Source organism: Squalius cephalus (genome assembly GCF_949319135.1).
Source record: "Squalius cephalus genome assembly, chromosome: 13".
Classification (NCBI taxonomy): Eukaryota; Metazoa; Chordata; class Actinopteri; order Cypriniformes; family Leuciscidae; genus Squalius; species Squalius cephalus.
In genome coordinates, this window is record NC_137134.1 from 14,878,381 (window position 1) to 14,905,248 (window position 26,868).

The 26,868-nt window shown below is 42.0% G+C and overlaps 2 protein-coding genes across 5 annotated transcripts in view; both read right to left on the minus strand.

Annotated features, from left to right (window-relative positions):
* Window positions 1-259: 259 nt before the first annotated feature.
* slx4 (SLX4 structure-specific endonuclease subunit homolog) lies at window positions 260-11,031 on the minus strand. Of its 2 annotated transcripts, none has more exons than XM_079890177.1 (14): window positions 10,785-11,031; window positions 10,213-10,644; window positions 9,380-9,545; window positions 9,039-9,266; window positions 6,797-7,029; window positions 6,425-6,717; window positions 5,557-5,791; window positions 5,402-5,484; window positions 5,150-5,296; window positions 4,898-5,067; window positions 2,467-4,787; window positions 2,224-2,323; window positions 1,456-1,731; window positions 260-886 (listed from the first exon to the last, which is right to left on the minus strand). In XM_079890177.1, the coding sequence occupies exons 2-14, from the start codon at window positions 10,619-10,621 to the stop codon at window positions 508-510; spliced, it is 5,040 nt and encodes a 1,679-aa protein (XP_079746303.1). In that variant the 5' UTR covers window positions 10,622-10,644; window positions 10,785-11,031; the 3' UTR covers window positions 260-507. The 2 variants fall into 2 exon arrangements, with proteins under 2 accessions (XP_079746303.1, XP_079746304.1); XM_079890178.1 differs by having other exon boundaries at window positions 9,380-9,542; window positions 10,785-11,024.
* A 261-nt stretch (window positions 11,032-11,292) lies between these two features.
* crebbpa (CREB binding lysine acetyltransferase a) overlaps window positions 11,293-26,868 on the minus strand; it is a 51,759-nt gene continuing 36,183 nt past the window's right edge. The window contains exons 9-31 of one of the 3 annotated variants that reach the window (XM_079889948.1): window positions 26,477-26,594; window positions 26,196-26,364; window positions 25,892-25,954; window positions 25,668-25,780; window positions 25,123-25,302; window positions 24,779-25,012; window positions 22,835-22,981; window positions 22,393-22,573; window positions 21,649-21,767; window positions 21,279-21,518; window positions 19,991-20,079; window positions 19,232-19,312; window positions 19,026-19,082; window positions 18,529-18,606; window positions 18,364-18,431; window positions 17,729-17,879; window positions 17,279-17,425; window positions 17,053-17,166; window positions 16,803-16,968; window positions 16,525-16,692; window positions 16,213-16,374; window positions 14,960-15,241; window positions 11,293-14,669 (exon numbers count right to left, since the gene is read on the minus strand). In XM_079889948.1, coding sequence (XP_079746074.1) covers window positions 12,438-14,669; window positions 14,960-15,241; window positions 16,213-16,374; window positions 16,525-16,692; window positions 16,803-16,968; window positions 17,053-17,166; window positions 17,279-17,425; window positions 17,729-17,879; window positions 18,364-18,431; window positions 18,529-18,606; window positions 19,026-19,082; window positions 19,232-19,312; window positions 19,991-20,079; window positions 21,279-21,518; window positions 21,649-21,767; window positions 22,393-22,573; window positions 22,835-22,981; window positions 24,779-25,012; window positions 25,123-25,302; window positions 25,668-25,780; window positions 25,892-25,954; window positions 26,196-26,364; window positions 26,477-26,594 — 5,359 coding nt within the window. In that variant the 3' untranslated portion in view covers window positions 11,293-12,437. Of the gene's footprint in view, window positions 14,670-14,959; window positions 15,242-16,212; window positions 16,375-16,524; window positions 16,693-16,802; window positions 16,969-17,052; window positions 17,167-17,278; window positions 17,426-17,728; window positions 17,880-18,363; window positions 18,432-18,528; window positions 18,607-19,025; window positions 19,083-19,231; window positions 19,313-19,990; window positions 20,080-21,278; window positions 21,519-21,648; window positions 21,768-22,392; window positions 22,574-22,834; window positions 22,982-24,778; window positions 25,016-25,122; window positions 25,303-25,667; window positions 25,781-25,891; window positions 25,955-26,195; window positions 26,365-26,476; window positions 26,595-26,868 lie in introns of all 3 variants that reach the window. The other 2 variants (XM_079889947.1, XM_079889949.1) reach the window with 2 other exon arrangements.

A 26,868-nucleotide genomic window follows, 5' to 3' on the forward strand; every position in this document is an offset into this window, starting at 1 on the left:
TTTGCATTTATGATTTAGTACAAGTGGGAATTTAATTTCTGCACACATTACATATGTAGTTAAAAAAAATTCTTTACATAATGCCAATTGAGTGAGTGCAATTAAATGTGCTTGTTTGTCATGAAAATTAGTTAAAATATGACCTGCATATGAAATCTTGACCGTTTTGGTTAAAGGAATCTGTAAAACTGCTGGGTGAAATTTAATTAGAACAGTTGAAATGAACCGAACCAATTATTGTATAAAAACACGAGACACATTAAGAAATGTATTTTAATTACATTATCCAGACATTAAATTAAATTCATTTAAAAATAATATTTTCAATTCAAAAATTGTACAAAAAAAAACATCAATATGAAGCTGATAAAAAAAGGCATTATTTAAATCCTTTCACACTTAAGACCATGAGTGTGTGTTTTTTTTTTGTTTTTTTGAAAAGATGAACATTGTATTTTAACAATTTCTTCTGAAAATGAGTTTTACCACATTATTTTATTTCAGCCCTCATGCAACTCCTCCATTGGGCTTAGCTGTTTTTTTCCTCCCTCTTCCAGCTGCACTTCCATTAGTTTTCCCACCTCGCTTCCTGCGGGAAGAGGCATTCTGGCCTTGTTTGGCTGTACTGAAAGTGATGCACTGGGAGTCCAGGAAGTCTAGTAGCTTAGCAGCACCTAACCTGATGCCTGCCGCTTTCAAGCTGGACCGCAGCTCCGCCAGGGAGAGAGGCTGGTACTGCAGCACTCGTCCGTACAGTTTGGGGTCGGATAGGATGAACTGACGTACTGCGAGGAGTTTGTCCTTCTCACGCACAACAGCCTGAGACGCTGTGATGCCCTCGCTGTCCGAGTCATCGTCTCCGGACACACACAGCTCTGGGTTCGACCTGGATAGAAGAAAAGGGTTGAAAAATGTTTCTTTAGGCACTTTTTCACTGCATGGTATGGCTCGGTTCGGTTTGCTTTCCCACTGCAGTTTAGTACCGCTTCAAAGTGGGTGGGATTATAGACTGATCATTACAGTTGTGCCGCCTCTACTACCGTGACATCATAGTAACACAAACACGCAACACAAACAAACGCACAACACAGGAGCAATGGAGAATATCGATGGAATGGTGTTCTTGATTCTCGGCATGTGGATGTTTTTCACTGCAAGACAAAGTTTGTTCAAGTTTGGTGTCTCGTGTAGCAAATCCAATGATGCTGGTAGTAACGATGACCAATCAGTGATCTGCAGTGTTTACACGTCACTTTTTAGTATCGGTGCGGCTCGCTTGGAATCTCAACCGAGGTGGTACTATTTAAGTCAGCTGTACCGAGCCGTACCATGCAATGGAAAGCAGCATATTTAGTATTAATTGTGTGTATAGCAGGGATGGATTATCACACAAACTACTGAGCATGTGCCCAGGGCACTAAACCAGAGGGGGGTATAGCCATATAGTAGCTGTACCTTTCGGACTCCGCAGTGGAGGACGTGTTAGAGTTTTGAGAGGCTGATAAAAGCTCATCTTCTTCACTTGTCGGTAGTTTCATAGGGGAGACAGCAGGGGGCGCTGTAGGTTGCTTAAAGGAGAGCGGCACAGACTGGGAGTTGGAGGCATTCGGGGGGCGTTGGGGTCCAGAGGTCTCCTCCTCCGACTCGGAGCTCTGCAGCTGGTGGGTGTACTGATGGATCTCTTTCAGCTTCAGAACCATCTGTTTCTTGGGCAGCGGACGCACACCAAACCTAGACAAAAAAACATTATGCATCTCTGTGTTTTTGAGCATTTTGCTTTGGCTATGTGAGGGCAAAGTTGCACAACATCTGCATTTGATTCTCATTTTAAAGTTGAATATTTTAATACTTTAAAAAACTATTAGGATGTACATTATGTTGATTCGGTTTCATAACGTGGCTACCACTGTCAATCAAGAAATGGCATGCAAGAATGTGTGTTTGTTTATACATTACAAAACAATAAACACACCCTATTCAAAATTAAGACAAAGTACTTGGATAAAAAAAAAAAAATCAGTCCATAGCTTCTGTGATGAACTCTAATGAATTAAAACACCATGAGGGGAGCTGACTAAAAAAGATTCAGTTCATAACGTTAGTTCTGAAAATAAAAAGTTGCAGTATAATGTATTCCACTTGGTTTGATATTTTGCTAACTATTGCAATGACATGAATACATTTTTAAGTGTGACAGTGTCTAAATATTATTTTTATGCTCACCTATTGAGTTTGTTTTTGAGCTCAGGTGTGTCCATATCAGAGTAGCCTGGCATGGGAGTGATGGGTATCAGCGGTCCTTTATTCCTCTTTCTGCAATCAACTGTACAGAAAGTTAAAATTGATTTTAGGAAGGTTTTCTAAAACAAACTAAAATAAATGACTTATCTTATGACATATCAGAAAAAATAAGAGCTCCAGGGAAACATAATTGACATGATAAAAAAAGAGGACAACATGTATTACCTGGAGTCTTAAGTTCAGCAACTCTCTTGGCAGAGGGAGCTGCCAGTCTCTGAGAAAGAGGAAGCGGAGCGTTCTCTTCCTCCCCCCAATCATCCCACATGTCAGGGTCAGGAAGGCTGTGATTGAACGGACCTGGACTTGGATCAGGAGTTTTGTTACAAGCTCCAGATGCAAGAGGAGACGTGGCGTGTAGACCTGTCGTTTGTCCCTTACCCTCGAGACCTGGTGGACTAACTGTGCCTTCACTGCTATCAAGTCTTAGACTAAAGTGGGGCTTCTGGCTTGCAACACCTCCATCCAAACCCCAGGAGTCATCAAACGCTATAGGAGGCTCATCCATGTCACAGAATGAGTTTCTTGCAATATCCACCACTTCTTCAACACTTTGATTGGGAAGATCTTCTCCCACTTCCATTTGCTCCATCCCATCGTTCTCTCTCTCTCTCGATCTTTCAGGATGACTGTAACTCAGAGAGTCTGGGGATGGACTGGAACATTCCTGCTGAAGAGAGCTTCTCTGCTTCTTCTCAGGTGTTTTACTAGGGGAAGGAAAACTCAGTTGTAGAGACACTAGGCCAACTTTCCCCTCACCGTCACCAACCGTAGGGGAGCCGAACGGGATCTGATGTTGTAAAGAAGAGTCTGAATGGAGAGGAGTGCTACTTGAAGGCTGTGGGACACCCTGGGTTTGTCGTCCCAAGATGGTGCCGGTGTGGGAGCCATCAGAAGCCCTTGCAGAACAGACCTGAGACAGTCTTAGAAGTTGAAGTGGTCTCTGGTAACCTGGTGAGCGATCCGTATCAGTGCTAGGACGTTCTTTGGAGAGAGTCTGATCTGGTTTGAACAGTTTGGACACGGGAACCGGCTCCTCTCTAAGGCAGTTGCTGCTTAAAGAAGCAAAGCTGGTAAGTTTCAAACTGTCCGAGGCAGAGGAAGAGGAAGAAGAGGACGATGCAGAGCAAGATTTGGGGAAGAGTTGGGTTCGGCGCATGCTAACACAGGTCTGGGTAGAGCTACAGCGTGTGGATGCTACCGGAGTGGCTGGAATCAGCCAGGAAACCTCAGCAGAGCCATCAAACACACTTTCATTTGCATCCCCAGGACTACAGTGCTCTGGTCGGTCAGACTTGGCTTCTGTATCAGTCGTCACCTGCTTGGAAGCATTTACCTGTTTCCCGGCATGGCCTTGGGATCCAGATTCTTTGAAACTGTTTTCTGCAAGTTTAACTTTGCAAGCATAGCTTGTGGACGGTTCTGAGGGAGATTTGAACGGAGACAGAGGGGACAAAGCACATTTAGTAGAAGCTGCATCGTCACCATCCACATCCTCACCGGAATCATCTGAGAGTACAATGAGCTCAACCTCTTTGCTGTGTGATTTTGGAGAGGAAGGAGGGTTTTCTTTTCCCTGGCAGCTTGAGTTGTCTTCACTTAGGGGAGACTTGCCTTTATCTACTGTATCTTCACCCTTATGTGGAACAGGAGACACCCCAGGCATGGGAAAGGAAGTTTCACCTGACACATATGAGCTTAGCGGAGGGCTTATGGACAGGTCAATCACCTCACTGACACATGAAGGGCGAAATGGGGCAGGTGTGTTTCGCTGTAGTGTGCGTGACTGTTTTTGCTGAGAGCATGATGCTGGCGTCTGTGACGGTTCCATGTATTCGCCTACAGACTGGGAGAATAAACGGTCGTAACTCTTGTCTAGACTGGCATCTGGGTCTCTGTTTTCAGTTGTGCCGTCATCAAATTCTGGAATCAAACTAACTCTCTCAGTCTCTGGGCTAGGCTTTTGAAGGGTTTCTGTTGGACTTGTTACCATGGCAGCCTCTGTCCCATCCACACCTTGTTTGTTACTATGGCAACTGCCAGCAGACTTCTCAAAGAGGGATTCTGTCTCATTTTTCTCTATCCCTTCATCTTTCTTTTCATTTTCGAGGGATGAATTTGCATGTCCCTCCTCTTCCTCTGTCTCTGTCGCAGTCTCCATTTTCCTTTGCGTCGCTGCAAACTCATAGATCTCGTCAAGCTCTTCCTCATCCACCTGGTCCTCTTTCTCTCCATCTCCTCTCTCTCTCTCCTCTTCCATGTCTCCTTCCTCTCCACCAGTCTCTTTAAAATCATCCTCTTCTTCGCTGTCCTCATGCTGCCACATTGATTGGAGGAGCTCCAAGAAGTTGCTTTCTGCCAAGTTCTGGTCTTCTTGGTCCCTGAGATGAGGCTCAAGCGCTGGAAACATTTTAGATTCTCCTCTTGGGTTTTCCTCCACGCTTCTGGAATATTCCTCACACTGCTGTTGCAGCTCAGCCAAACCAAACCTGAAACACAACACAGATTTATTATCCACAATATACGTCATCTAAAATCTATTTATATACAGAAATAATTGTAATATTTGAAACCACACTATACGGGTTGTAATACTGACCTATCAGCAAGCTCCTGTACGTGTGGTAGCAGTGTATGTGTCAGAGGACAGTGGGCTGTGTAAAGATACTGCAGGAGGGCCAGTACTGCCTCCCCAAGCACATCGCCCAACAACACCCTCTGAGCAACAGGCATACCCTCCTCCTGAACACCAAACCCTGAGTCGTGAACCTACAAACACATGGTTCCAGCTGCTTTATTCATCTGCACTTAATGGTTAACGTTTGTGGCGTCAGTGTAGAGATGCACTAACCATGTTGGCCAGCAGGGGGCATCGCGCGTACAGCATAAACGAGTGTGTGAAGAAGACATCCCCACTGTCCACCTGTAACTGCACATCACTGAGTTGAGGGTTGTTGACCATACTGCTCAGATCTGATGATAGCTTTGAAATGTACACCTGAAAAACACAACAAAGGACATAGTAAAGTACTCCAGAACATTTAATATTGAGCCAATCATGAGAGTACAGTAACAGGAAGATAAAATTGAAGGAAATTCTTACTGAGGCTGTTCTGGGTGTCTTATTGTCATTTGTTTCTGGAACAAACCCACTTGAGGGAAGTTCATTCGTGGCATCGTCTTTATCTAAAGAACAGGGGACAGTGTGAGACGAGTGTAATAAAAAAACGTCTTTTTGTTTCTCAATACCAGTATTACCTGACTTGTCCCCTGTGGCTGTGTACTGGGTGAGGGTCATGCCTTCCTCTGCAAGCTCCATCAGGTCCTGCAGAGCCTGGGTGCCTGGTGTACCCGAACAGGCAGTGAGAGGACAGGTAGACCTGTGCTGTGCTGGGCTCTGATCCGAAGGCTTTTCCTGGAACAAATCGGCCTCTGAAGTCACAGCTGGAGGTTTCTTGACTGGAGTTACTTCAAGAGACTTGACTTTTTCCCTCTGAAGTTGTAATATAAAGAAACTTTAAGAAACAGCATCCACAACTTCTTTAACAAACAAAATATTCAGTGAGAAATAATGTAGAACGTGATTTTATCCATTGGGATTTGAATGTGAAATGAAAATGATGGCAAGGAATGTAACAATCCCGACTGTCCCTATTCTAAATTCCTAACTAATGATATGTTCTACATTTCATAATGTAGTAATGTAGGTTCATGTCTTTTAATAAATTATTTAAATAATAATTTTTACAGTTAACATGTTTAAGAAATGCATGTAAAATATTTATAGAATTTTTTCATGAACCTTTTTTTTTTCTTTGACACTGTGCAGAATTAGACAAAGGGAATTTAAAGTAAATTTTCCAGCAAAAATATTAATGAATACTCTAGCTGCCACAGAGTTATACTTTTAAAGTATAACTAAAGCTATTATTGTAAATTATAATTATATATATTTGTTGTACTAAAACATCAACTCTAACATTTACATAGTTTATATATTCATGTTTATAAAAATGCAATTTTTATAGTTACTTCATTTTGATAAAAATACACCTTATTTATGAACAAACATTTTACTTTGGAATAAGAATAAGACAAGGGGAATCTCTTCAAGTAAATGTCTCACCTCTGGTGCAACCCATGGTTGTATGAAGTTGCTTAGTTCAGATGTGTAAAACTCTGAAACCGAGTCTGGTCCTCCTCCGTGAAGAGCACTTTTGTCCCAGAGGGGGGCGTGAGGCTGGAGAGGGAGTGCGGAGGGGGATAGGGTGGGTGTTGGCGGAGAGGGGGGTCTGGAACGGAGCAGGAGAGATGAAACCCGCTCCTGTCGACGATTCAGTGCTGTCTGAGGGTCCTGAATGAGGAGTAGTGGTGGGTGGACAGGAGATGCTCCCTTCCTTCTCTTTCCACGGCCCTTACCTGAAAGAGAACATAAATGACATGCTATGTGTAATAATATACAATTTTACTGCTTTAACTGAACAAAAAGTGAGTTTACCTGCACCAGGTCTCCACTGTAAGACAGGAGCTGCCGTTGCTGGAGGGCTGGAGAGCTGAGCCAGTATCTCTCTTTCCTCCACCATCTCTCGCTTCTTTTCCATTTCCTGCTCAAGTAGAGAGCGGGACAGAGCCAGCGCCATGATGGTGTCCTCGTCCATCTTCTGGGCTTTCCTCCTGGTTCTCTTTTTCACAGGCACACCATCCCTCCTTGTTGTGCTACCTACTTGTTGTCTGAAGAACATAGAACATGAAATACAATATGTATTTACAAGATCTCCTGGGGACAATTGTTATTATTGTGGTGTGAAGCAGGGTGGGGCCAAGAGGCGTGGGAGCGGAGCGAGGCCAGTGCTGATGAGAGACACCTGCGCGACAACAACGCTCTTGCGTCCCATGGAGGAGCTCTGGAAGGATAAAAGGAGGAGCACCAACAACGAAGGGCGTGAGAGGACCAGGCCTGGGACATTTTAAGTTGCTGTTTTATTATGTTATAGGTGGCAGTCGGCAGAACGCTCACTGCTGTTCTTTCGTTTGGATTATTTTGTCATTAAACTTTATGTTGACTGTTTGCCATGTCCCACATCCTTCTTCCCTGAGCCTGAACTTTACTACAATTATATTTATTTTGAAAAATTGGTAACCCTTTTTGTAAGAAAGCTCCATTTGTTAACATTAACATGAACTAACAATGAAAAATACTTCTAAGCATTTATTAATCTTAGTTTAAATGTACAGTATGGAATTTTTCGCCGCTAGGGGTCGCTAACCTCTTTACAATAACAAAGGCGTAGTTTGATGACGCAACATTTGCTAAGAATTATGGATCTTGTCGTCAACGTCAAGCCGACCGATCTAGTAATGTTTATGGATGACTGAATACATAGATGCTTTTATCATTACTGTGATATGAAGCAGTTCGGGATTGCTAAGAGACAGCTATCAGCTCCACACACGACGCGAGTCCCGCGGATATAAAAGGAATATGGACATTTCATTCTACCGAACTACACGTGCAGAATTACTACTCACAGGTCAGTTTATTAGACAAATTAAACTTGTGAGGTAACGCAGCGCTGTTTCACTTGTTAACGTTACACTAGCACACTAAACTGCATTTCAATGTGTTGAAATTGATGTGTTAGTTTGTCTGTATGAGACTAGCAGTAAGCTAGATCAACATTAGAATAACATAACGTTACAGATCATATTCTAACATTTTATCATTGTTGAACTATATAACATTGATTAGTTTTATGTAAATGTGCTCACCTGTTTAATAAAGTACATGTAGGAGCGGCCGAAGTCTTGGACGTGGAGCTCTCGTTTATATAACGTACTGTCTATGGGAGCTCTAGGCATCTCGAAAACACCGCGCTGATAATGATTTTCGTTATAGTTCTCCTTTTTTATCCAAAGTCTGCTTGCCATGGTCCATAATGTTTGAACGAAACAACAACAGCGTGCAAATAGACATTGCGAACTACACAGTTGTCTGCGTCTGTCGCTTTGGTTACTATCAGAGGGCTCTGGTTGCTATGGCAGCACGAGCGGAAACCAGGGACAACGCGGATATGACGCCATTGACTGCGACAAAACGGAAATAAAGAAACGTGCCGTGTCTTCGAATTAAATTAAAATTTCTCCTGGTTTGAAAGTTGTTGGAAACAGTCGGGATAATGTAAGTACACAACTAAAAAATATATATAACATGGATATAGTGATTTTTGCTATTTTTAAAGCAAAAAAAATACATATTGTGCCTTTAAGTTATAAAGTAAAACTAATAATGAACAGTTGTTTTTTTTATAAACTAACATTAACAAAGATTAATAAATACTGTAACAAATGTAGCTATTGCTTATTTTTAGATAATGCATTAACTGACATTAATGGGACCTTATTGTAAAGTGTTACAGAAAAATGTATTTTATGTCTATAAATATCATATATTTTTTATTTATTGTATTGAAAAAGATCATTTATTTTATTAATTTAATTTACTGTTTTGGCCATCATTTATATTTTTTAAATCTAATGGGATTTTTAAATATTATATTCAAATTACTGTGATGAGTTTTTTTTGTATTGCAGTAATAAAATGTGAGGGTAAAATTGTGCACAAATGTCATGAAAATGTCACAATGGAAAATAATTAAAGTTAAAAAATATATAAAGTATATATATATATACACATAAGAACATATTATTGTCAAACATATAAAGTCAAAAAGCTGACTTACGATTGGTCGGAGGAGTTGTGGCTCACTGTCTCAGCAGCTTGTCTCCTCAGAGCCTGGAGAAGATCATTGGGCTTCACACCCATATCAGTCGAGCAACGCTTTAGGTGGACAGACCGGCTTTTCTCTGATTTAAAACTCTTTCCGCAAATGGGACACTCTGGGACCCGTGGTCTAGGGTGGGAATGATGGGATGTCGAGGGAGCGCTGCTTTCACTGGCATCCAGACATCTGAAGAGCAGGAGAAAGAGGCAGAAGACAAAGGTGAATCTCACACTGCATTGTTTGTGAAACAGATAAGAATGATGCCACATAATCTAGTGTGTGTTGAGGTTATAATGCACCTGTTGATGTGCTGAGTGCGAAGCGGGGGACTCATGCACGACAGATCTTTCTGACAGAGCTGGCAGAAGAACAATCCTGCCTCTTCCACGTTCCCAGCAGCCCGAGCCTCGCGATCCATCTCCTGCTGAAGCTGAAGAGCCAGGGCTTCATCTCCGCTCACATCTTCTATAGGAAAACATGCACATACACTTACAGCAAAAATTACTTTCATCGATCACGTTAAAAAATGTCAAGCCATAAAAACTAATTCTGTTTTACAATTTAAACCATTTTTTTTTTTTTGAATTGTGTCAATTTTGGTTGAAAGTCAAAGCATTAGTCATGTTTTGCACCATATGCCACAATTTTTACAGTAGAAGTATAAATTTATAGCTGTTATGGACAAAGCCTGATGAATCTTGACATTGTCATCCTGGAATATGGCCATGATGTTTCTTCCTACTTGGTTGTTTAAGAAATGAAAAGCTACACACTCCATCAATTAGGGTTAGAAGAACTGTTGCTAAACATATAACATGCTAGAAACATAATAATCACTGCAATAATGATACAATCATAGACACTTAAGCATTTGCCTATTTAAAGCCAAACTTTTTTGGGAGGGGGCCGGGAAGTGTATAGTTTATAATGTATATATAAGTAAAACAAACATACTTATTGCTGGGCTGAGGCCTGTAAAATATACAGAAATCCAGTTATTAACAAACCTCTAACTTCATACCTAATGATCTGCATGACCTAAATATGATGTGTCAAAACAAGTTAATGTGTTTATGAAAATTGAGAGGCTTGGGTGGGTGATTCCTGGGTCTGTAACGATTTGAGACCATACCTGTGTGCTGGATCCCGGCAGTGGTGGGACAGTTTCCCTCAGACTCTGTGGCTGTGGGTTGGTTGGTCTCAGCATGTAGGAGTCTCTCTGGACTGGCTCTCTTAAACTGTTGCATTCTGCGGATCACGGCATCTTTGACCTTCCCTGTGCCAGAGACATCAGGGACAGGCTGGGAAGCATCGCCAGATACTACAGCCTGTTGAGTCTTGTTGATGTCACTCTTTATTTTAGTCTTAGCAGCATCTTTAGTCTTCTTCCTCCTCTTAGGGGGGTTTCTTCTAGAAGAGGGGGAGGATGGCTCCTCATCCTTGGCTGCTGATCTTTTCTCATCTCCAGATCCTCCTTTCCTCCTCACTCTTTTAAGGAGACGAGAGCACAGGTCGGTGAAGTCCTGATCCGAGTCGTCCATGATGAGCCAATCACACACATGATCTGTCACATCAGTATGCATTATTAAACATCATTTGAATCTTTATATTGTTGATGAAATGCATGAAGCTACATCAAGATTGTCCGTTTGGTTTCAAAAAGTACAAGGAAGAGATTAATGTAAGCAAATGCATCATATTTACCTTTGTTTACATTTTACTTTGCCACTATTCGAACCTTATACAGGCTAGTTAATATCGGTTAACGTACTTTTACCACGATTCATTTCATAACAACTTAAATACATAACGTTGGCAAGATGCACTTCATTTTATGTCTTTAATACAGATGATTTTATATCGTAAAACGACGATTTTCTAGTCAAATGTGCTGCATAGGTCTATGTTGTTCAAAATACTGTCCAGCAAACCGCCGCCGTCTACTTCCGGTGACGCGCAGTGCGCGGTGACGTAGTGACTGCGTCGATTGCGAAACAATCATCATGTGATATAACCATAAAACTTACGAAATTGTTAAAAAGACGGTAAATCCCACTAAATATGGCAAATAACTAATTTGATTTATCATATTACTTCTAAATCTGACAGGAATTAAATAAGCCCACGGACGCAACAATCTAACGTTACCACACACATATTATATATAATAAATATAACATATAAATAACATTAAAGACACATGGTTTTGATCTGTTGCACACAGTTTATTTAACAATATGGTATATAAGTAAGAAATAAGTTTTTCAACCAGTTTATACAATGATTCCATTCTCTCTTCCTTATATTTATAGTACTTTGCTTAATAACTTGCATGATTTACATTGAGGGAAAGAGTAGAGCCCCTGTTCAAGTTTGTGTGAGAGGAATGAGGGTCAATACCAATACCAGAATCCATAACTGCTCCGACAAGCGCTTGATCGCCCATTCTCTCTCGCTCAGCTTAAGGGCCCTCTCTCTCCCTCTTTCTCTCTCTCTCTTTCTATCTCTCTTTACATTTATATATCTGTATAACAAAATTAGGACAAAAAGCAACAATTTTCTACATCTGCAAGACAGAACCTCTGGATCCAGGCCAGTGAGATGTTGTAAATGTGTACATGTCCTCTTGGATTCTGTTGTATTGTCTGAGCGATGAATATGTGTGTCTCTGTGTGTCTGCATACATGCGTATGCACAGTTCCTATCAATACAAACAAATAGTTCTCCTCATACAAACTTCACAATGAGGAGAGGAGGAAATGCCTCCGAATGCATGTCTGAAAAAAAAATGGTACAACACTAGAATACAATCGCCAGGAAGAATGACAGAGCAGAGAAACCCTGACCTAAACTCCCAGACAAATTATTTTACAGTCTTCCAACACAAAAATGCTGTAAAGTTAGATAAGGTACAAAACAAAAGGTATGAATATTATAATGAAGTTTTGTAATTTTCTTAAAAAAAAGAAAAGGCATGAAACCAGACCCCCCGCGCGCCCCTGAAACAAAACAAAAATTAAACTGTAAAACAAAGCATTGACCACACATGGGTCTAAACTGAACAAAAAATATATTCTTTGTGATTTATATTTCTTTTAAACAATTTTCAAATCCCTCTTAAAAGGAAGAAATCAGTCTTGTTTTTAGGAAACAATAACATTCCCAAGCCTTATCAACATAAATTTCTTTCTTTTTTTCATACATTTCTTCAAACCATCTGTCAGTACAAATGACATTACATGTCAGTACAAAAATTTGAGAATATTAGAGAAAACCCAACAGAGCCACGAAAAAAAAAAAGAAAAACAAGAAAAGAGGAACGGGGAGACTGTGGTGGGTGGAGTCTCCCATTAAACGCTACAATCCCTCCACAAATTTCTCCAGCGTGTCTCCCGTTGTGTCTCCCACCATTCCTAAGTCACTGGGCAGCCCTCCGCGGTTGGGCGTGTTAAGCTGCGGGAGCATTGCACTCTGCTCAGGTGTGCCCAGGTGTCCCTGCTCCATGGAGCCAGGCATGGGTGTCGTCAGACCAGGGCGTGGTGACCCTGTGTGAGACGGCACGTGCTGCGGTGACGGCTGCGGCTGAACCTGTGGGGAAGGACTGGAATGTGGAGGAAGTTGCCGCGACGGAGGTCTGGGCGACTGTACGGGAGCCGGTGAGCACACCTGGTTACTGAGTGCATTAGCCATGGGCTGACCGGCTAGGTGCGCACCTTGCGGCTGACCGGAAAGCAGGTGAGCTTGTGGGCTCATGGGACTTGATTGCGCCGGTGAGCCCATTGGAGGCTTGAGGACGACCTGCTGTTGCGAAAGCTGCTGCTGCTGTTGGAGCATGCGTTGGTGCAGGAGGTTGGGTGTGCCGTCCATTCCCATCTGGCCCATGGGTCCACCTGATCCCTGCATGGCCAACTGCTGCTGCTGCTGCTGCATTCGGAGTTGCGTGTAGTTGGTAGCAGTCCCTTGTGCCTGCGGGAACTGGCCATGTGCCTGCGGCATCACTCCCTGCTGTTGCTGCTGCTGCTGTTGTTGTTGTTGTTGTTGTTGTTGTTGTTGTTGTTGTTGTTGTTGTTGTTGTTGTTGCTGCTGCTGCTGCTGCTGGTGTCGCAAAAGCTGACGGCGGTACATCTCCTGCAGCTGCGGGTTGTTCATGAGCTGACTCTGCGGTCCAAGAGCTGCCATGCCTTGTGGTGTGGGCTGTTGCTGCTGAGGTGCCATGCCAGGTCGAGGCACTCCCTGCATGGCTGCCATGTTGGGAATCGCTGGCTGTGCTGCATGCATGCCCTGTGGCGGTTGTTGCTGCTGCGGCTGGTTGGCGTGGTACTTCAAAGTCCTCTGTTTGATGAAGGCGGCCATGAGTTGCGGGTTTGATTTGAGGATGTTCAACACCTGCTGCTGTTGTTGGGGCGAGCTGGGTGACTTGAGGGTTGCTAGCAGCTCCTGCAAGGCATTGGAGGCGATGGCTCCAGGTCTCTGTGGTGCTTGCAGTCGCGGACCCTGTGTGGGCACCATCAGACGTGGCTGTTGCGTTTGCTGGGGCATCGTGGGTCTCTGCATAGGCATGGTCTGCTGAGGGCCCTGTGCAGTCTGTTGCGGAGCAACCTGCTGCTGAGCCGCTTGCATGCCTGGTTGAGGGCCTCCTGTCCACTGCCCTTGCGACATGGGCTGCATCACCTGCTGTCCGCGTGGTCCAACAAGCTGCATGGGCTGCTGCATCAGGCCTGGCATGCGCGGCTGCTGGTGGTTCATGGGAAGGCCGTTCATGGTCATGCGATAGTTCTGGTTGTGTTGAGCCTGTGCCACCATCTCTATGTGCCGTGCCATTTTGACCGCCATAGGCGGAGGCTGCTGCTGAGGAGGCTGTTGGGGCGCCGGCTGCTGTTGGGGAGGCTGCGGGAGCGGAGACGGCTGCTGGTGTAGCGGGGAGGCCTGTGGGCCAGGCTTGCCTTGTGAAGCTTGAGGAGGGGGGTGTCCATTTCGGGGTGCACTGGGATAAGCCGGAGACATGACGCCTGCATTGGGCGTAGCTGGCTGGTTGGACAGCGGTTGCGGCGTTTGAGGGGTGTTGGGTTGCTGATGCGAGGTGGGTGTGCTGGGGGCTGTTGATGCAGGTGGTGACGGCAGGCTCTGAGGCACGGCTCGGCCCTGCATAGTGGCCATGCGTCTCCGCATCATCTGCGCCTGCTGCACCCTATGTTGCAGCTGCTGCTGACGCAGTTTGTGCTTGATATTGAGGCAGAAGGGCACGGGGCACTTGTTCTCCTGGCAGTGCTTGGCATGATAGCAGCAGAGTGCAATGAGCTGCTTGCACACCGGACAGCCACCGTTTGTCTTGCGCTTGCAGCCCTTAGTGTGCTGCACCACACGCTTCATCTTCTGGCAAGATGGCAGGGAGCAGTTGGCATTGCGGCACTGACAGGCATGCACCAGAGACTGGATGCAACGCTGGATGCTCAGACGCCGACTCTCCTGAGGACTCTTGGAGGCCTCGCCGCTTTGGCTGTTGCTGTCATCGTCCAGACCCAGACCCCACTTAACCATCTGGTGCTCATGGCCCTTAGTGTTGTAGCAACTTATGCACAGGTCAAAGTCCTGAGGAAAGATGAGGACACCGTGATCAAGCAAGGCATGACCGAAACATAAAAAGTAATCTCATAAGAAGTCAAGTAAAAGTTAAGATGCATTAACAACTGGACAAAAAATATAAGGATTTGTTTACACTACTAGTAGAATAATAGCCATCCCCAAGTTTCCCTAAGTTTCATACTACCAAGAGGTTTATTTCTTTTACGCTCCAATCAAAATAAAAACGATAAACGCACCCATCCACTACTGATCATTAAAAACAGCTGTAGCATGTTACAGGAGCCTCTGGATCTTACCTCACAGAGAGTACAGTGCCAACGTGTCTCGACATGGTGTTTACATTCATTGCAGGTGTAGACAAAGCGGTCCTGGCCCTGGTTGTGCAATTCCACCAGCATGCACATGGTGCTCCACTTGCAGCGCCGCAAAGAGCTGAACTCCCAGTGCTTATCCCGTGCTAATGTCAAGAAGGCGTCCCTTCCGTCCATCAGGTCACAGGTCAGCGGGGGATCGGGGTCAATGATGGGTAGTAGTGAGTTGACCATAGGCCCAGAGTGCAGATGGATTACAAAAAACACCTGGGAGAACAAGTAGGAACAGGTAAGAGGTTTCTTCAAGTTATTCCCAAGAAAACCACTTGGCTTCAGAGGTGTCAAGTAATGAAGTACAAATACTTCGTTACCTTACTTAAGTAGAAATTTGGGGTATCTATACTTTACTGGAGTAATTATTTTTTAGACGACTTTTTACTTCTACTCCTTACATTTTGACGCAATTATCTGTACTTTCTACTCCTTACATTTTAAAAATAGCCTCGTTACTCCTATTTAATTTCGGCTTGTTTTCATTCCGGCTTGTCGTGGTTAAAAAAAAATAAAAAAAAATTGGCCAATTACACAAACGGTTTAGATCTGACTCCCGCCTCCTGAATACACATCGCTAAACTGATTGGCGTTGTGGTGTCTTTCTAACTTGTGAGAGATTGTAGTCACATTTGGTTGTGCGCAGCGCCAAAAGTCCTCCGAAGGAAACCTAGATGCGGTAAGCGAGGGAGAAATCGGGGCAAATCGCGTCAAATATTCATTCAGAGAGAGAGAGAGAGAGAGAGAGAGAGAGAGAGAGAGAGAGAGAGAGAGAGAGAGAGAGAGAGAGAGAGAGAGAGAGAGAGAGAGAGAGAGAGAGAGAGAGAGAGAGAGAGAGAGAGAGAGAGAGAGAGAGAGAGAGAGAGAGAGAGAGAGAGAGAGAGAGAGAGAGAGAGAGAGAGAGAATTTTTTTCCTTACATTACTTTTATACTTTAAGTAGTTTTGAAACAAGTACTTTTATACTTTTACTTGAGTAAAAAGCTTGAGTTGATACTTCACCTTCTACAGAAGTCTTTTTAAACCCTAGTATCTATACTTCTACTTGAGTAATGAATGTGAATACTTTTGACACCTCGGCTTGGCTTACATGCATATCAAAAGCTGACATTCAAAACAAACAATGCAAATTAATCATGCAATGCCTCATAGAGCAGGTTAACAGTCAGATGAAGAACATATAGTAGACCTCTTTGTGTTTCTCCATTGCGGCGTAGAGTTTCTGAGAAAGGTCATTGGCTACATTCGGCATCCCAGGTTTCTTTTTATTCGCTCGGCTCACGCTGCTTTTATTCTTATTTGTTTTCTTATTGTTCTTCTTCTTCGCATTCTTACTGTCCCCTGGCGTGCCCTGTTAGAAAGGAGGAAAATGTCAGGATGTCTAAATAGGACGTTTCAGGTTTATAAAACAACAGGAATTACTTAAACATCACATAGGCCAGAGATGTACATTCATCTACAGAGTATCAAAATATTTATAAAAAAGGCTTCTCTCATTCACCTCTGGAGTTTCACAAGCAGCCGTGTTTTCTTCTTTTTTCCTCTCCTCTTCCTCTTGCTCCAACTCCTTGATGCTCTCCTCCAATACATTGGGCCAAAAATCACCCTCAAAATATGGAAGTTCGTTTGCACTCGTCAAACGGTCCTCTGTGGCTTGCTTAAAGATATCCTATCAAATACAAACACCTTTCAGTTATACCATATACTGAGGTACTCGTTGGCATATACACAATGAATTGGTTTCTATTTTACAAAAAGATCATATGGTCTCTGCTATACCTTGTAGTCGTGCAGTATTCGCTCGGCAAAGGCCTTGTCCAGCATTTTGCGGTACCAGTCTTGCAGGCGCTTGGGTTTGGGGATTTTCTGGTCGGCAGGGTGACAGTGGAAGATATAGTCATCACCTTCACTAGGCGGACATGCCCAGATGTGCGCCGTAACGTATCTAAAGTGGAAATGTTCAAAGTTCAGGGCATGAATGGCAACTGTACTTGCTGGACTTGAGTAAAAAGTAAATGGTGAAACCTACCCAAGCTTCTTGACGTATTCCAAATAGCCAATGAGAATTTCGTGATAGACTGCTGTTCTCAGCAAGCGAGGTCTGAAGAAGTGAATACTATCGAGGTACGATACGTATACCCGTCTAGGTAGGTAAAAAAAGACAAAGAGAGACTTTTAACTTCATTGCATGCCAAGCACTATAAGCGTTGCTTTAAGTATCTGTTTTTCGCTAAAGAACTTGGGTAAGAGTTTACCTGGTGTTAGGGAAAGGGCAATCAGAGCCGTACTCTTGAACGTGCATGCCGAAGAAACACACGTCCACTCCGTCAATCTCCTCAAAGGCGAAAAGTGCTTTGGTTCTGTAGGGGAAGCTCTCAGACATCTCTCCTGTGTCTACAAACCTGATACGAAACAGGGGATTAAGCCACCTTTACCTTTTCAAAGAACAAATATTAACACGCCACTATAACATCAACATTTTGATTAATGAACCAATATTGAAACGGGTGAAACTTTGATTAGGCAAATAAGTCTATGACAAGATATTTTTCTTTACACAACACTGCATATACAGAGCAACCAAGCCAGTTAACTGATTGGTTTTGGCATCCATACTTGCCCTCTCAAGGATCATCTGAAGGTTAAAACACCAAATTGTGAGATTGGCTTATAGGAAAATAAAAGGTAAGCAAGGTTAAATTTACCTGGCCTTCATGCCAGGTTTGATTTCTACCATCTTGTCTGAACTGGCTACAACTCGCACAAACACCTCTCCAGCTTCCGGATGGTTCTGTCTCTTCAAGTACTTGTTCACCCGATCCTCTATATACGTGCCTAACCGCGTTGTCTGCAACCCTGGATCGAAGACGACAACATTTAGCACAAAATCAATTTTAAAGGGATAGTTTTTAATGAAACGTGAAAGATTTCACCATGAAATATGGTAAATGGAAGCTCAAACATGCAAATGTTTCCATTTGATGTGCTCTGTGTGTGTGATGATCAATGTTTAAGGCTAAATTAAATATGTCCAACATTTAAATCAATCAAATATCTTCAGAAGACTTGAGATTAAACCGCTCAATTCATATGAATTACTTTTACGATGTCTTTATGAACTTTTTCAATCGTCCAAGTTTTGGTTGCATGGAGTTTCAAAGAAGGGACAGAAATCTCTCAGGTTTCGTTAAAAATATCTTAATTTGTGCTTCAAAGATGAACGAAAGTCTTGCGGGTTTGGAACGACATGATGGTGAGTAATTGATGACAGAATTTTCAGTTTTCAGGGTTAACTATTCATTTAACATTAATGCATCACATGAACAGACCTATTACTTACTTTTTGCTGAAAACTTGTTCTCTTTTCTCGACTTTCCACTCTTTTTCAAACAGTTAGCACAGATGAAACTGCAGAGAGAAACGCTCATTAGCACTGATTTCCCACATCGTGTCCAGAATCGATATCAAAGCAACACTGTTCGCTCTGAGGCGCTGTCAAACTCACCCAGAAGACCAGATGACATCATAATGCAGGACACATATCTGATGCATCTTCCGCCCACAATCTTTACATTCAACAAACCTGAGAAGAGGAAAATTGATTAACGGGGGATATAAGCGCTCTGTATTCTGGCAGGTTTCACTTTGGCAAGTGTCTGAATGTGTAATCACTAACTGCAAGTGCAGGTAGTTAAGGTGAAACATCATTCAGATTCTTTTCCTCCAGTTCTTACGCATTTGCAAGCAGGCCAATGCAATTGCGCCTTTGTAGGAGGTGTGGACTTGGACAACTTTAGGATAATACTGATACTTGGAGACTGTTAGTGCTACGTTTGTGTGGTGGGAGTGTTTGTATGCCCTATGTTGGTTACAACAGGGGGCGCCACAACTGTATGAGGCAATACCGACCATACGGCCACTCGATTAGAGCATGTGCTACTTGATAGTGTGTTAATTGCTGCCTCATGGAATTCTGGGAAATAAAGTTTAGCATTTACTCACGGCTCAGGATCTAACGTGTCATTCTTCTTCCTTTCAAACTGGTGTTTAGAGATCATGCTGCATTCAAAGAAGATCAGATATAGATTGAACATTCAAGACATTCAAAGGTTTCAAAAAAATATTTATTCTGAATGATTTTGATCCATAAAATCTCCTAAACCAAGATTGAATATAAATATTAAAAGAGAAGGGGAACAATCACTTACGTCTGTGGCTGAGCAGGATCATCTCCTAGCGTCACACTGTCACCCTGAATCTCGTTGAAGCACTTTTCGCAGAAATGATACCTATACAGTCACAATAAACACAAGTTGAGTCATGAATCACTTCAGGAATTACATGGAGGTGCACAAGCAATTCACACAAGAGCGATTTATTTATTAACATTTTGTATGATTATTCCCTGAATGTCATAGGAGAAACTCTGCCAAATGCTGACATAAAAAAAATACCAAATTCAGTGGATGTGAGTGTATAAGCGAGCGAGAGCGGCTGTGTCTGTTTGCCAGTGACATGCTCTATGCTACAGGGGGCGCAAGGGAGCCTGTTCTGAGGTAACAGGCAATTTGCAGCAAGAAGAAAAACTCATAAATGTGCCAGTGCAAATATTACAACTGCCAATAAATTAAGACTGGCTGGAGACTTCAAACTGAGTAACCGTGAAGAAAGAGAAAAGGGGGAGGGGGTTGAGAGCGAGTATGTTTAGCAAATACATGTGAACAGGCCTGAGAGTAAACTATGCTAGCGTACACATATCCACACAGGGAGGTTTAATGCCAGTGTATGATCTGACGAATCAAAACAATTATAATTATCGCTCCGTGCCAAACCGCACACACACAAAACTAAAAACCACACCACATGACAGGGAGCACATCTGCTTGAATTGAAAGTGTCCTCTTAAACGTTTAAGGCTGTTGACAACATGGATGTCACCTCAAGGAATGGCAAGCGTGTCGTCTTACCTGTTCTGATAACTGTAATAAGTGCCATCTCTGGGTATCGTACACAGTTGCTTCCCGTAACAGCACAGTGTCTGAGGAGAAAACTCGTACTGTTGGAGGAAAGGAGAAAAGAGAGTTTAGAAACATGACTGGAAAATCCTGTTTATGTCAGTTTGTGTACTGATGACCAGTATATGAGTCAGTTGACTAGATAATATAAAAATACTGGTGTTCTCTTCAACAGTTGCACTGAAAATATGACAATAATGGAACTACCGTTGTATTACTATTACTTGCACCACAAAAACTGAACCAAAAGTGTGTTGGCAAAAATAACAAATTAATAATTAATAGACAAAACTGCATAATTTGTGATGTGGATAACATGCTTTGAAAATTACAGCATGTCAAAAATTGATATTCACTTTATTTTTACATTTCCATAAATTGTTTAATAGTATATTTATTTCCCCATTATTACTGATTATTATTATTAATATAATCTTTGTGGAGAGATTTTTGCACACTCATTTACTATATAATAATATATTTAATATAAATGTATTATTACTTTTGTGGAGAGATATTGTATAACCATTTACTATGCAATTTCTTTTTATTTATTATTACCATTATTGTCAGGCAAAAGTATTGTATAACCATTTATTATATAATTATATATTTAATATATATTTATTTGAACATAAGTATTGTTATTATTATTATGGAAAAATATTATTGGATAATTTATTAAACAATGATATATTTAATACACATTTATTTGCACATTATTATTATTTTTTACAACACATTATTGATATTTTATAATCATTTTTATGATTTATTTTTGTGAAGATATTATAAAGCAACCATTTATTTAACAATTATATATATATTACTATTACTTTTGTGGAGAGATATTATTGGATAACCATTAATTTATTATACAACAATACACACACACTACATATATTTATTAGCACATTTATAATTATTATTAATAATAATAGCGCAGCAATATAACTGTACCATTAAATTAAAAAAATCAAGTAAAGTCACCTTTATTTATATAGCATTTTATACAATACAGATAGTTTCAAAGCAGCTTTACAGTGATAACAGGAAAATAACAGAACCAGATATGCAAACCTTCAATTCTGCAGTAAAGCAGCTCTTACAAGACAATAGTGTTATTGTTCAGTTCCGTATTCAATAATACATTTGTTTGCACATTATTATTACTTTATGTTATTATCTGTGGAATTAATATGACAACAGAATCGGAGCTGAAAGTCAGTGATCATCTCACCTTCCTCCCGCAGCAGTAACCGAGGCCCTGCATGACCGGGTCGATCTCCTGCTCGAACACCTCCGCCAGTTTAGAGCAGTACTTGTACACGCGCGATGTCTTCCTGTTGTACAGCCAAGCGTTGTTGAACATCAGCCACACGTCGTCCACGTACTGCCAGGGCTCCTGATACTGACCCGTGTCTAGTTTGCGCTTGATAGTGGACAGGTCAATGGGGTTCTTCACGATATCGAAGTAGTCCTAAAGGCAGGAAAGGAAACACCCTCATAAATCAGTCAAATATGTACTCGTACAGTTTTCACACTTCGGTATTAGATATATTTTCCAGTCATTTCACAGAGATGCAGGCACGTATGTATTTAAGACTCACAGGGATGCCCAGAAGTGTCGGGTCCACAGGCTGTCGGAAGGGCAGAGACTCTGGATCCTGCCTGTACAGAGACTCCAGCGTCGGCATCAACGCCTGCCGCAATTCTTCCGGCTTAAAGACTGAGAAGAAAGAGAGAGCAGGAAACACAAAAGACAGGGACAGACAAAAGATTAATGAGGACCTATTATGCTTTTTCACATTTTCAACTTTCTTTAGTGCATAATGCAGCACCAGGTCACTCCAGAAAGAGTCATTCTCTACATCAGAGCTCACTGTTTCTGAACTCCCTGAAATGCCTCCTTTGTAGTCTTGAGTTTTCTTCTGGGAACGAACAAGTCACATAATCCCACATAATTTCTGTCCAAGGCATATGCAAAATAAAGAGGCGGCGCCTGCTTGGGTTAGTTAGTACATAGTACACACGTGACATTTCCCAAACACGGCCAAAGTGGTCAACCAATTAGAGAACATTGTGCTTTTCAGAAGAAGAAGGGGCTTCATAGAGACAGAAACTAAACAGAACGTTACTAACAGACTGGAAAGAGAGGAGCTGCAACAACTGAGAATATGTGAAAAATAATGAACATTGTTGAACATGAACACCTCTTCTTCTAGTGGACCCCAAAAACAAAATGAAGACTTTGAAAAGGGGCATAATATGGTATCTTTAATGAAACTAACAACAAAAAAACCTACAAGGACAGAGAATTGTAGAGCTCACAGAAGAGAAATATAGGTTCATACTTTTCCTGCGAGACTGGGGCGGTGAAGAGGACGTTGTGCCGTTCGTCCTGCTTTCATCCTCCTCTTTGGTCTCGGTCTTCAAGTCCATCTTCTTGTCTTCCGCCTCCATTGGCTCCTGCTTGGCCTCCAACCCCTCTTGCTCCTCCTTTTTGACCAATAGGGAGCCTGTGTCGTCCTCCGTCTAACAGAGACCAGAACAATCATCAGAATCTGACACATTCATGCCATGTTTGGGGTCGGTAAAATTGTTTTCTTGAAAAAGTCTTATGCTTATCAAGGCAAAAATTACAATATTATGTTTTCTATTTGAATATATATTTTAAAATGTAACTTATTCCTGTGATTCAAAGCTGAATTTTAAGCATCATTACTCCAGTCTTCAGGCTCACATTATTATTCAGAAATCTGAATATAATATACAATATATAAATATAATACACACCTCCATCTTGGGCTCTGTTTTGATGCTTATGTCATAGTCCTGCTCTTCTGTTTTAGTGTCACTGGGCGGTACGTCAGGCACGGCATGCTGGGAGTGCAGCTCGGCGCTGGCTGCTGATGCTGGAGTGGGCACACGGTTTTCACCACTCTGAAAGAGAGAGAGTGTCTGATTTACTGCCTTTAAAACATTTTTATTTGAATTTTGTCTTAAAACTGAAAAATTACCGTCTCATTTTTGGCAGTTTTGCTTGATTACAAAAACATAACTTTAATCCAAAACCTAGTGAGCGGCCTACTGAGGTCAAAGTTGAGCCTTTTTCCCTAAAGGTGACGAAATTACACGAGCAAAACGGTCCATGTTCTATTTTGTAGTGATGTATGAAGCAGATTTCTGTTGGTCAACACTTCAGAATGTGTGAATGACTTGATGAACCCGTTGCGAAATTTGCATGGGGAAATCTTTTACCATCTCGATTTCATGCTATTAAAATGACTGGATTTCGGCCACAAAAATTTGCTGAATAACTGCACAAGTTCCCGAACATTAAAGGCCGTTACACACAAAGCCGTTGGCCAATGTCAGGCCGTCGTTGAGTGTCTGTACACATTTTTGTTTTTTTATGTTTTGTCATTGTCAGCACTAGTCAGACCCGTCGGCAGCTTTTTGGTCAACTGAGCATGTTGAATCGGTAGCGAAGCAAGTCGGTGGCAGTGATCTACCGGTATATGGTTAACTATAGTCAAGAGGTAAACCAGCACTGCTTTATGTTCTTCTGGTTTCCCTTTTTGAATAAGGAATGGAACGAATTACGAATAACAACTACTGCCACCTGCTGGTATGGAGTTATTTCCTCTCACGCAGGCGCAGGACGTACTTGCCAGTTGGCCATTGGTTGTAGTCTTAGCTGTGTGTTCAAGAGCAACTTTTGGCCTGGATGGAGGCGACGCGAGGCGAAACCACAGTCGGCTTTCGTCCAAAAATCATGCAGCAATTCATGTATCCTTCATGAAAAATGCAATCACAGAATGAACTGCAATAAGCTTACTGAAAAAAAATTACCAAAATAAAAGCTTGATGGTTTACCGTTTGAAAATTAAGATATTAAAGATATAGTTCCCCCAAAATGAAAATCATCATTTACTCTTCCTCAAGTTGTTCCACTGTATGAGTGTTTTTTTCTTCTTCTGTTGAACACAAAAGGAGATATTTTGAAGAATGTGGGTAACCAAACAGTTGATGGACCCCATTGACTTCCATAGTATTTTATTTTTTCATACTATGGAAGTCAATGGCTACCATCAACTGTTTGGTTACCCACATTCTTCAAAATATCTCCTTTTGTAAAGAAAGAAACACATACAGGTTGAGAACAACTTGAGGGAGAGTAAATGATGACAGAATTTTCATTTTTGGGTCAACTATCCCTTTAAGACAGTCATAAATATGACTGTAATTTTACAGTTGTACCGTAAAATAAAATTATATTATTTTTTCGTAAATACTTGATTTTATTTACAGAAAAATATCATGATAATAATGTTACTTTTCTTTTAATATTTTATTTAGTAATAATAATTATTAGTATTATTAGTATTATTATTTCTGGTTTAGGGTTAATATTTTATAGTCATATTGATAAATAAAATCACACATATTTGGGCCAAATTGTGCAGCCCTTTAAACAAGCATAGCAAACCATTTTAAATTGCGTTTTTTTTTTTTTTTTTTAAACAACGAAAAAGGGAGAATTAATCGCAATCAATTCCTCCAAATCATGTAGCCCTAGTTTCATATGAAGTGCAATTTGTGTGATGCCTAAAACATTTCTGTCCATGTCCTGAATGAGTTGGATATAAGGTTTCATTTGGGTCAGGATGCTGCCTATATGGGGCAGCTCACTAGGTTTGGTAACGGTCATTTGAGGACGGCTCTGCGGGGTCTCACCGGTGTTCCAGGGAGGGGCAGCTCCGCCTGCTGCATGTGGGGCGGGGTGCCCTGAGCAGGGGCGGGGTTGGGTGTGGAGGCCTGACTGGGCTGCAGTGCTGCTGGCAGGTTAGTGGTGCTGGCGGTGGCGTTGGGGGGTGGTGTGGCGCGGAGTGGAGCCTGAGGGGGCGCGGGGCAGCCTAGTGAGGGGCCCAAGGGCCCAAGTGCATTCAGGGGGAGGTTAGCGTTCGGCTGCTGCTGGGGAAGGAGAGATTGCACGCACACAAGCAGGGACAAAACATGTTAAGAGGGGAAATCGCCATGCGGAATGAGGTTACTTTAGGAACGTGAGTGCATGTGTGCACCTGTGAAACGGCCGCCTGCGCGTTGGGCTGGCCCATGTTGACGTTCATGGCATTGGTGTTGGCAGGGAACTGCGGTTGAGCCATGAACGGCGTCTGGTTGGCCGTCTGCGCCACCATGTTCCCAGCGTGAGCTCCCAACATGCCTTGCGTTGGGGGCATTCGAGTGGGAGACATATTTATCTGAAAGAAAAAAAAAGAAGAAAAAAATTGGTGTTCAGAAAATATCGAAAGTTTTAAACCTAAATGAAAAATACCTTTTTAGTGTGGCTTTCTTGTAATAGTACATTGACTTTAGTACATGTTTAAATTAATCATCACTAATTAATTTTTTTTTTTTTCACCATTTCATGCTTTTAACTTTTAATGTTATTGTTATAATCTATTATTGGGTCTTATTTTAATCCTAGTGTCAATTTCTTGTTCTTGCCTCCTGTAAAACACTTTGAATTGCACTGATTTGTTTGGAAAAGTGATATATAAATAACATTTTATTGATTGATTGATTGATTGATTGATTGAGCAAGGAGCCAGAAATGAAGACTGACCGTAGGGACTTGGTTCATGTTGATCTGTTGATGGTTTATCGGAGAGGCAGCACGTGTTGCCATGGGAGCCTGAGACATCGGCACATTGGGCATTGCACTGAATGGATTCATCCCTGTTGGAGAACACATCACACAAGATTGATAATGCAGTTTTTTGTTTAAAGTTGAGAAAACAAATGTGTTTCCCCAGACATGATTTGCGGCGAATGGGACTGGCGAAGTACCTTGAGACACCTGCATTCGATTGATGATCGGATTTGGCACATTAGGCATAGGCACGGGTCCATCTGAAGAGAGGGACGAGACAAAATGAGATCAGAAAACCTGCAAAGTTCGTGCGTTTGTGTGTTTCTAAACCTCATGTTGTGTTCAGGTTATTTTGACTCAAAGAGTTTTTTCTCCCTGCTAATTAATGTTATCACATTGGACTAAAACTTACTCACATAGGCCTATGTTTAACAACTTCTCCCCCAATTGATAAAACAATTGAATCCAATATGTGGTGATAATATAGCATAAATGACTCACTCTGCCGAGGTCCCATGACATTAGGCTGGTTGAGGGCCGGTGGCTGTTGTCCCGCTGCAGTCATGGGTGCCTGGTTAATAATCTGCTTCTGTAATCGAGACCTTCTCTTCTCCTCCAGTTCTTTCTGGATCTTATAGATCTTCTCCGCCAGGAAGTGATAGTACTCGTCCTGTACAACACACACAGACTACGTTGTTAAAATCAACAGTACTGAAGAACTTTCACTTTACTTTATCCGCCTTTAGGATGAGGTGTAAGCCTGACTGTTGGTTTGCGCTCACCCTGCTGTTGGCGGACTCGTACATATCCCCTTCCACTTTTCGTGCGTACGCCACCAGGTTCTCCATACGGCGGTCCTTCAGGGCGGCGGGGTCTGGCGTAGGGAAGATGGCCTGCACACTAAAACACACAGAGACCAAAACTATGTTTAAGTTACTTATTACAAAGAACAATCCCCCTGGATCAACAGGACATTGATTAAATTTTAAATATACATAAATGTTATAGCTGAAGCCTTCATTTTATTTTAACTTTAAGAGGTCTTAAATTTGGTCACGGAAACAGGAATTGCAATACGGCTCAATGTGAATATTAAACTTCAATAGGCGATGATTTGCTGCACATTTCAAAGTGAAAACGAGTTCTACAAGCTCAAGGTTTCAGAAAATACTGT